The sequence below is a fragment of the Stegastes partitus genome, unplaced genomic scaffold (assembly GCF_000690725.1).
Source record: "Stegastes partitus isolate 25-593 unplaced genomic scaffold, Stegastes_partitus-1.0.2 Scaffold1145, whole genome shotgun sequence".
Classification (NCBI taxonomy): domain Eukaryota; kingdom Metazoa; phylum Chordata; class Actinopteri; family Pomacentridae; genus Stegastes; species Stegastes partitus.
The window spans coordinates 41,699-52,822 of NW_007578876.1; the positions used below are offsets into that span (position 1 = coordinate 41,699).

At 41.0% G+C, this 11,124-nt stretch overlaps 1 protein-coding gene across 2 annotated transcripts; it reads right to left on the reverse strand.

The window, feature by feature from the left end:
• Positions 1-1,665: 1,665 nt before the first annotated feature.
• Positions 1,666-10,895, reverse strand: LOC103368326 (cdc42 effector protein 3). Of its 2 annotated transcripts, none has more exons than XM_008296661.1 (2): positions 10,775-10,895; positions 1,666-3,878 (listed from the first exon to the last, which is right to left on the reverse strand). In XM_008296661.1, the coding sequence occupies exon 2, from the start codon at positions 3,508-3,510 to the stop codon at positions 2,572-2,574; it is 939 nt and encodes a 312-aa protein (XP_008294883.1). In that variant the 5' UTR covers positions 3,511-3,878; positions 10,775-10,895; the 3' UTR covers positions 1,666-2,571. The 2 variants fall into 2 exon arrangements, with proteins under 2 accessions (XP_008294883.1, XP_008294881.1); XM_008296659.1 differs by having other exon boundaries at positions 10,771-10,895.
• Between the last annotated feature and the right edge of the window lie 229 nt (positions 10,896-11,124).

An 11,124-nucleotide genomic window follows, 5' to 3' on the forward strand; every position in this document is an offset into this window, starting at 1 on the left:
GCCGTTTAATTTTTTACATTTGATTACTTTTAAAAGTTCCGAATACCTCCACCGGAAACGTAGCATTCTGTTATTGCTGCATTAGCGCTAACTTGACAATGGAGCAAACTAGTAAAAGTTGCGTCAATGACATCATGCAGAGTTTCCGGTCATTTTATTAGCAAATGAAACGTCCACAGAAGCCTTCAGAAATTATGCAATATAGTTCGCGTTGTGGTGAACACACTATTGCCATTTTTCCACCAAGGATTTAATCAATGTGCTGCTAGCGTGTTATCAATAGTTAACATTTGGAAAGAGTGTGCTAACTAGATTTTTATCGTAGATTACGTGAAACTCAGTTTGCATGTCAAAGCAGCTGGCCTGTATTTAACTAAACTGAACGATTTCATAACTAATTTTTGTTCCTTGTCTAAATTTTGTTGCCATAATTTGAAAGAATTTACCGGAAGTCGTGTTTTTGCCATATTGGTTGCATTAATGCGCGTTTTACTAATTTTATGAATTAGTATGGCCACAAGAGGGCAGTAATCCCTCCTTATGCCAGATGGAGAGGAACTTCAACTAATTGACGGAACTGAAGGAATTTCAATACACGAGGTAGTAAAACGTAAGAAATTAAAAGAATATAACAATATACAATGATTCCATTTAACATATAACAGCAAGTGTAAAACATTTACCACGATTGATTTAATAGTGGACACTATATCAAGGGGCCGCTACGACGATGTACAATATGTGATAGAAGAAAACCTATTCTCTACTTTCTGGTAGCTACTGCTAACTAATTGTGGCGAAGCTCCCAACTAACGCTAAGCAGACGTTCGACATCAATAATGTGACATTTAATAGCTCCACTGATGCTAATTTCCTAGATTTTCTGTATTGCAGATCCACATTGTGTATATTTTTTTAAGTATAAAATCGCCAAATTAAACTAGTAAAATGTTCGTCAACGCGGAAGGAGATATGACAACCTCCGGTATTTTTTTTGAATTGTTTATTGATCCAACAATCAGCTATCTCATACATAGACGAGTGCTGTTCTTCCTGTGGTCAAAAAATAGTAGGTAAATCCTTTCAAAATATAACAATAAAAATACAACCAAAAAAAGTTTTCAGGTCAGTGAACTCCTGTTAATCAAACACTCAAACTTCCTGCTACATCTATTTTAAAAAAGCAAGAGAAACAAACATTTAATAACAGACATTTCTATGTTTTCTAGTGGTAACATCAAGAAACTAGCTACATTTTTTCCAGTGGCTATAATATATATATTTATAGAGATAATTGGTATGAATGCACACCTTCGTATTAGACAGAATAAAGTCCTGCAGCATGTAGTGCAGAATAATAAACTAGCTGTAAAGTACTGACAATTAGTTTTAGTTGAAAAGTCAAGAACTACATCTGCACTCGAGCAACAAGGCAGATCCCACTATCCTGTAGTAATACTTCTATACTCATAAATCTGTCAAAATGTAGTTTAAACATCCGTAAATGTTTTGTTGCCTTCACTTGCCACTAACAGGAAAACTTCCACACGATAGTTTTCAAAATAAATACACAAACGAGGTATTTGTTCCACTCTTAATGTCTTTAAGATTTCTCATAATTTAATTGAACCTTTTTGCGTTTGAATAATTTTCCACAAACACCCGTTTTTCTTTATAGGAAACATTTTATTTAGACATTTACAGAGGTATATACAGCATAAATGACATTCGAGTAATAGGCTACTGTGATATGCAGACAGTGAACGAGGCCGACAGCGACACGGACGAAGAGTGTTTTTAAAAAAGATCAGTATCTGAAAATGATCTACAAAGCAGCACTTCTCTTACAATTAAAGCTTCTTCTTTCTTTTTCTTTTTTTTAAACAAGAATAAACGTCTCTGGTCACAGAAAGAAGCCCGTCAGTGAAGCGTCGGTGCTGCTGTTCCCAGATGCAACACCAGATGGCGTCAAGTGACCATCGGCTGCTGCAAACCGTCCAATCAGCAGTTCTTCACATTTCACACTGAAGACGCTCCTGTCCCGAAACACTTTAAGACTGGTTATGGCCTGCAGCTTTAAAAGATCAGCTTCGTCTGACTGAGCTTGTGTCATTTAAACTCTACTGCATAAATAAACTGGACATCCTCTGATGTGAGAAACAGCGAACCATCAGCGGCTGCGATGTTTCCCGGATCGATGCGGAGACGTTAATATCTGACTCAGTGTGCAGTTTGTTAACCATTAACGAAGCAGAAAATCCTCCGAATAACAGACGGTACAGTGTATTTATCCACAGAAGAGGAAGGTTTCTGATAATATTCCTGCCGTTCTGCTCCTTATCTCACAGTTTAATGTTTATCGGAGGGAGTCCAGCGTCATGAAGGCTCCAAGGACCAGCCTGTTGCCTCGGCTGTCGTCAGCAGCAGCGTCCCTGCACTTAAAACTCTCCTTTAGTCTTTCATTACCTTTAAACTCAGCAGTCAAGAGTTGGTGAAGAAGTTGTTTCCCTCCTTTGCTTTTAAAGGATATATTAAATGTATAAAAAACATCTGTATGTCACATTAATCTCTTCACAGCTCGCACCGGTTGTCCACAGTCTTGTATCGGTCCATGATGCTCAGGACGTCCTCCAGGATGGACGGGCCCAGATCCAGGTCCAACCCCGCCATGGAGTCGGACCGGGACACGGCGGAGGAGGCGGTGAGGCCGGCGGGGTGGAAGGCGGCGCAGGGCGACTCGCTGCGTTCGCTCCTCAGGTCCTCGTTGCTCAGGCCGGCGTCCGAGTCCAGGCTGAGGCCCCGGCGGACGTCCAGCGGCCCGCAGGTCTCCGACATGGAGTCCTCGGAGGAGACCTCGGAGAAGGAGCCGGAGGACGGGACCAGCTTGCGGATGGCGGGCGACAGGCAGATGTCCCGGCAGGGTTCTGACGCCAGGCGACCCACGACGCCGTTCTCACAGAGCGACAGGGTCGGGTGCTGCTGGACGCAGCCGTTGGCCTGTTTGTGGCCGCCGTCCGCAGGCTGCTGGTGGTTCTGGTGGTGGTTCTGATGATGGTTCTGGTGGTGGTTCTGGTGGTTCTGCGGTGAGGGGTCGTCCAGGTGGAGCCGTGGGGGTTTGGGAGGCGCCTGCTCGTGGGCGATGAACACCGGCATGGACACGGTGGACTTCAGCAGGCCGCTGGTGGAGTGCTGGTAGTGGAAGCCGTTGTAGGCGTAGCTGTGGGAGTCGTGTTTGGAGCCGAAGCCGTCGTCCACGTTCCTCTCGACGCTGTGCGAGCGCGAGTGTCCGTTCTGGGCCCGACTCAGCGACGGCAGCATGTCCATCTTACCCCGGAGGAAGCCCACGTCTCCGAACATGTCGCCTTCGCCCTCGGGTCCCACGTGGGCGCTGTGGCGGACGTCGCCCAGCGGCGGGCTGATCATGTCGCCCGACAGCACGTCGCGCAGCTTCAGCTTCTTCCCCTTCTTGGGAGTCGTCGTTTTCAGGTACATGGGCGTCTTTGCCGGCATGTTGAGGTGATCGGCGCGAGCTCTCAGCGGCTTCAGCAGTTTCCCAGAGTGCTTAAAAGCAGCAGAGTCAACAGCTCCAAAGCAAACTCACTCGTCTGATCCCGTCTGTGCTGCTTCTCTAAATGGGCTAACAAGTATGTAGGTCGGTCAGAGTAGCGATAGCAACCCGGGGGTTGAGCCTCACGCTGACATGTGACTCCGGGGGAGAGGACGAAGGCCTTGACCTCAGATCAGCTTCCTCTCATGCACAGAAAAGCCATATCCAAGAGTCCTCGTCTCTGTATTCCAGCTGCAATGATGAAGCGTCCGATCCGCTGCCGCCTCGTCCTCCAGAAACTTCAGGAATGTGACATCAAAACACTGGAGATCTGTGAGGAGAAACGAGAGAGAAGGGAGTCAAAAAAGAGATGAAGAGGGGGGAGGACGAGGCCGGGGGGGAGATGGATGGGGCGGAGGGGAGGGAGGAATGAAGGCGGGAGCAGATTTACGGCCTCCTTTTCAAAGAGCCACAAGACATATGAAGGAAAACACTCGGAGAATCCCCAGTGTTTGCTAACAGGGGTCCGGCTGCCCCCGACTCTGTGAAAATGTGAGTCAGAGCAGAAAATTGGTCACACATTCCCAAAGAGCCTCAGCCTGGTCGCTGGAAGCACAAATTACTGCCCGGAAACGGTCGGCCTGAGAAGGCCTCATCTCGGCCTGTTATCAGGGAACGATCCTGAAGCGTCTCTCCTGAGACCAACACAGTGAATTATGGGACGACAGAACGCCCGAAGCCTCCGTGATCTTATGACCTGAGCATGAAGGGAAGCTCTGTTTGGTTCAGGCTGCAGCAGGTTTGTCACAGGAGGAGATCTGAAGCATTTGAAGGAGACAAATCTGACTTCAGACACTTTAAAACCTTTGTTGCATCACATACGCTGCATTTCTTTTACTTTTTTATGACTTACAGTCTCTTTTATTTGCTCAACTTGCTGCTAATTTGACTCCTAACACTTTTAAAATCTGTATTATGTATTATATGATTTGTGTTTATGCACTGAAACAGAGTCAAACTTGTCAATTAAACTCATCCTCATTCGAATAAACTGAGATTTTTTTGTCAGAACTACATTTTTTTTGTGCACATCGAGGTTTCTGATGTAACATTCGGTCCTGAAACGTTTGTGTCTCTGATATAACGTTAACATCTCGTGACTCAAACTGTGTTGCTGCGTGTTTGCTCAGCGCTGTTCAGGAATCAGAGGAACAACTATGAATGAATCTTGTGACGGTCGGACCTTCGGGTCATGATTCCTTCTTTTCAACTCAATCAGACCCATTTCATGCTCATTACATCCTCATTTAATTCTGTGGTCGACTGTAATACGTTTTAATGTTCAAAAAAACACATTATTTCCTCGTCGCTGCAGCACTTTCGTACATTTTTTATCTTTTATTGCCTCAGTCTCAGCCATGCGAGTTGTTTTTAAAAAGGATTTCGCAGCTCGGCGGTTTAACTCGTCTATTTAAACACTTCTGTGCAAAGTAAAAGCAATAAAACCCCCAGAATGACTTTTCTGCTGCCAGTATTTTCGTCTTCATCACGTCTCGGTGGCATCTGAAACGTTGCCGCGAACGTTCACGCGTGAAGGTTCGAGTCGACCTGCGAACAGAAGGAAACCCGCCGTCTTCTGTTTTTGTTTTTGAGGGTAATTTGGAGGAAGAGTCGGTTCAAAAGCTCCTTTTAACGACGAGTCTCTTGTAAACCTTTCAGAGTCTTTTCAGGCTGCAGCTTGTTTTGCACCAAGTCATGCGTCGACCACCCCGGAGACACGTCACGGCTTTTAAACACGACAAATTCACTCCAGGACAAAATCTCCAATTATACAGAACAATACAAATGCTTGTGGTGCAAAAAAGCAGCTTTAAATGCACAAAAATGCTCCAAAAACACAGACAGAAATGTTGTTTTTCACAAATTCTTTACATAATATTGACTAAAAAATGAAAGTTAGGAGGTTAAATGTTGGTTTACTAACATTTATAGTGTTTATTTAATAAGAAAGAGGTAATAATTGGGGATATCAGACACTAAAGACGGAGCACAAAGCGAGAATTATACAGATTTGGTCACTTTTATTGATATTAAACCTCTTTAACCAAACTGACTGCACTGGTAAGGAACCATTCTGGCACAACAACTTGTAAAAATACATTCAGGAAACATTTCTAATCAGGATGAATCTGGTTGGTTTAGTTTGTTCTTCAAGATGAAACACGCAGCTCGCTACTGGTGTTAGCAACATTAGCACGATATCCGCTAACGCATACATGTGGAGTCGTAATAAATCGGAAAAATGAGTTCCTAACTGACGTGAAAACTGCCTCAACAAGTCGAAAAGTTTTGGTGTTTTTTTTGTTTGTTTTTTTTACAACGATTGAAGAACTGTTTTAAACTGTTGTTTTACAGATTTTCCTTGTTTTGTTGAATTACAGATAATATCAGTAAAATCACAGAAAAAAGGATGAATTTACACTTTAATTGTTTAAATAAAAAAAACTGTAAATCATGTCAACATCTAAGAAAAAAAGTTTTACAGTGTGTGGCCTTAAAATCACACAATTTCACTTCATTTAAATCAGTTTAAAAGATGTTTTCCACAGATATGTGCCGGTAGTTTTAAGGTTTTTACGGTTTTTGAATGTTACAGAATTCCATATTTATATATATATATATATTTTTTTTTTTTTTATTATTATTATTTTTTTTGAACGATGATTGAAGAAACTGTTCTTAACTGTTGTTTTACAGATTTTCTTCAGTAAAACCACAGATCCACATCAGAAATACAAAACAATAGCTCCTCTACAAAGTGTGACTGTAAAACTACACAGTTCCACTTTATCTAAATCAGTTTAAATGATCTTTTTCACAGTTTTTACAGTATTTTCCATCTTGTTCATGTCCTTCTTTTCCCTTCCTGACAGATTTTCATTGTTCATCTTTTTGTCTTCACAGTGTGGACCAATGGGGTTCATTCTGGGTTTTACAGCGATCACACACTGTCAAACATGAACGTTAAAGCGCTGACTCGTCTCTACTGTAACTTTTTAAATGTGTTTGAGTGTCTTTCATTTCTCTCTTCATCCTTTCGTCACCACTTTCCAAAACAACATCCACGAACGAGAAACAAAAGCAGAAGATAAATCCTCTCCGTGTGAACCGCAGATTCATTAGAGACGACATCTGAAACGTCTCCGGCTAATTCAGGCCGTAAAGAACGAGACGTTAACGAGTCAAACGTCGTTTCAACACAAAGACCAGCGACGGCAGCTTCACAGCACGAGTCCGAGGAGATGAATCGAGCGTTGACAAACCGTCTAATGAAGGGAGGACGAGGTTCATTAAAGACACTGAAGCAAAACCACAACAATGCAAATGGAGGCAACACCAGAACTGGGCCAGTCTGAACTGGTCCAGGAGGGCGGAGGCGCTGGGATTAAAGATTGCGACACTTTCTGGGTATTTTATTTCAACATTTTCCTTCAAATTTGTGGTTAAGTTTGCAAAATTTGCCTCGACAAGCTGGAAAATGTTCCGCTTAGTTCGTGTTTACTCAGATTCCTTTTAGTTTTTCTGCAGCACTGTTATAAAATCTAATCTCTGTTCACTTGATTAGTTTATCTTCTGATGCTGATTTGACCTTCCACACATGTTGCTCCAATCATAGCCCCAAAAAACTCCCAATTTACAGCATGTTTATCTCAGAAAGAGAGATAAGTGGGGTAAAAATAGGAAAACATCCCAATGAATGACCTGAATCTTTGGTGCAGAAGCTCACGGGGCAGCAAACTTTACCCTGATGAGCGCCAGGAGGCTGTTTTTAACCTCGTTAGTGAGGAGATCTAATCAATGCAGAGTCAAACACTCAGAGGAGACTCAAGGTCAAGGAAAGAAAAATCAGAATAAATCAACTTCAGCAATCAGTTTCCAAAAGATCAGCCATTTAACTCTTTATTTCACTTATTTTAAAGTTGTCTTCAGCGAACAGTTCAGCTTCATTTTAAGTCTTATTCTTATATCATGCTCCAGTTTTAGAAAGTCTAAGTGACCTAAATCTGATGAACTTCCACCCTCAGACCAACTGTTAACCACCCAGTAGTCATCTGGACCAAACAAAGTTCCCTAAAACTCCACCAGGCATGTTTCTCGCTGCATCACCTTTCCTGGAATTTCTGCTGCTGCCGATGATGCAACGAGCCGCGGAGGAGGAGGAAGAGGAGGAAGAGGCCGGTCGGACATCTGCTGCAGCTCTCAGGCTCCGTTTGTTTCCTGTCTCGGCCTCGACATCCTCCTCCTCCTCCTCCTCCTCCTGCGGGACGAACGCGCCTGAACGCACCGCAGCTCTCGCCGCAGAGTCGCGCGTAATTACGCACAGCAGGCGACTGTTGACGAAAAGCATTTTTGCTCGTCTGCTAATCCGTTTGTTTTCGCCACAAAGCTGATTTCTCTCATCGTCTCCGTGTGGCTGTTTTCCACATTAAGGTTTCACTCCCGTCTGACTCACTTTCTTCGTTTCTTTCTATTTCTAACTTCACTTCTTTACATCGAACTCCTGTGATTCAGCAGAAACTCTGATCCATTCCTGGAGATGTTGAAACAACTTGTTCTCCCCCCTTTATTTTTATTTTTCCCGTTTTCAACCAGCTGCTAATCAGAAACAAGAAAATTGTTTCCAACCGGCTGAAGCACAGAGATAAAAGATTGGGAATGAAGCTCCAGTTAACTCCCTCTGTGTTATGTAACTGCAGCTCTGAGATCATCTCAGGTTCTCCTCAAGTCTCCCAACACTCCACAGATCAGCGCCAGAGGAACGAACCCTCACAAACACAGGAGGCCTGCTTCCAGTCCTGCAGGCAGGCCGCAAAAACTGACCTTATATAGCAACTCAATGGTATTCTACAGATGCTGAGTTACAAAAGATGACAATTAGATTAAAATACACAAGAAAAAAGTATAAATGTACATGTTTAGCATCAAGAAACAGGCCAAAGGTATCCGTGACATCCACATAGAAAAGTGTATTTTTTGTTTCTGTGTTCTTTTACAACACGTGACTCTTGATTTCCATTTTTTTCACTGTATTTAAATTCAGAAAAATATTGTTTACTAATATTTGGAGCTATTTAAAAGTAACATAGGTTCATTAAAGACTGAAAAAAATATTCATGTTTATTGAACAGACTGTCTCTGTTTTGTTAAACTGTAAAATTATATCTGGTAAAATCACACAAAAAGGAAAATAATATTAATTTACATGGTGATAATTTAAAAACAGGCCATAACTAATAAAGTCCATGTTAAAAATTTGCATTTTTACAAATAGTATTTTTTTATAACATGTGACTGTAAAATGTCACTATTTAATTAACTCAGCAAAAAACCCTCATCAAGTCATTATTTAAAGAAAAAAAACAAACTATTGTGTACATTAAAGAATGAAAAAAGGTTTTTAAAAAATGTTAAAAAAAAAAAAAATTATAACAAAGTTAAATTCATTTTACAGATTTTCCTGTTTTATTTTGTGTTTTTGTTTTGTTTTTGGGTTTGTTTGTAAATTGCAGATAACATCTGGTAAAATCACAGAAAAATGGGTTTAATTGACTGTAGCAAAAACAAACTGTAAACAGCGTCCACATTAAAAATCTGTTTAATTAATTCTTTTCTCAAAGTGTAATTTGTTCTTTTACAGTATTTGGTTGTAAATTTACACGATTTCCTTGATGTATTTAAATCAGTAAAAATAAAAAATTTAAAGAAAAACATACATAATATATATTGGGTACATTAAATGATGTAAAATGGTAAATCTTTTTTTTTTTTACTTTACAGATATTCCTGTTTTTGTTATTGTTGTTTTTGTAAATTGCAAATAACATCTAATAAAATCACTGAAAAAGTTTTACAAACACAAACAGCGTCCACATCAAACATTTATATGATCAGAATTTTTTTGTTTATTATTGTAAATTGATTAAACAACATTTGACTGTAAAATTAAACTATTCACTGACTGTAAATAAATCAGCAAAAATGTCATAATTTTACTGATATTTTCCGGTATTTGACAGAAACATTTTGTCTATTAAGGGCTGAAATATGGTAAAATAATTCAGATTTTTTTTCTTGTTTTGTTTAATTGCACATAGAACTCGTCAAATCACTAAAAAATATATTTTATTTGCCGAACTGAGGAAAAAATTGTAGATATGTCAACATTAACATCTATTTAAAAAAAAAAATTTAAACAGATATGAGCTTTTTTATTTTACTGCATGACTATAAAATCCTAAATATTAAATATACATTGAAAAAAAATAAAATGTTATTATTTTACACAGATTTTTTACCCTTTATTTATCTTATATTTTACAGATTCACTGTCACAGTGCACCTCTGCTCCTGAACCAGCCTGATTCTGATCATCATCCTGCTGTTTAGAGAAGCTTCATGTTATCAGTGGAGCCTGAAGACAGTAAATAAAGTCAGAGGATCTTCACTGTCTTCTGTGTGTCTGGCAGCACATCACAAAGTTCACTCCGACAGCACAAAGCACTGGATGAGTTCTAAATTGTGTAATATTTCCATCATCAGGCTGCCCTCCCTTCCTGGAGAATGTCTGGGGCGCAAAACATCTGACTGCTTAATCTGCTTAGAAATTAGATCATCATAACCCAGATGGGCGAGATTCTCCATTAGAGCCCAAAGTGTCCCCGTGAGCTCAGACAAACAGCTTTTAATTCTGCTTTTATTCGGGTTTCAGGGTCAGAAATCAGCTGAGTGGCCACGAACGGGCCTCAAAGTGTCCCAGAAAAACCAGTTTGTGTCGCTAGAAGTCTGTCAAACCTCCAGTCGGGTCCGTTTAAAGCAGTGGGACCAGAAAAAGATGCGTGTTTGGGCTTTTTCCTCTTATTACATCACGACAAAGTGCGCACGCTGAAACCAAAGGGAGTGTCACGCGCACGCACGTATACACACACACACACACACACACACACACACACACACACACACACTCGGGCTTCTATGTTGACAAATAAAACGTCACACTCGTCACTTTTCTCTCGTTTTTGTTATTCACAGAATAAAAGCGAACAAAAGCTCCTTTCAGCAGCTCGCGGCGGAACGACACCAACAAGCGGCCACGTTTTAACTAAAATAAGAAAAAAAAATAAGAAAAACTAGAATAAAGAGATTCATCAGTGGTTTTTATTTACCTACAGAGAGACGCGTCGCTCCGTCATCATGCTGGAAATAACCTGTGTGGACTGTGTGGTAAAATCCGGGCAGGTAAACCTCTTAGCGGCGGGCTGCGACTGACTCTGGAGCGCTCTGGACGGAGAAAGTCAAGCTGGACGGCCGGGAGGCGTCAAGGCGGCCGGGCTGAGCACCGGCAGCATCCGGGAGGAGTTTCAAATTAAGATCCTCATCCGGTTTGAGCGCCGCAGGTTCAGGCGTTTTATTAGTCAGAAGTAAAAGGAAAACAAACTTTAAAATATTATAAAATGCTCTGTATTGTTTGTTTTTTTCGTGGCTGTCTGTGCCGCGTACTTTTATTTATTTTATTAATT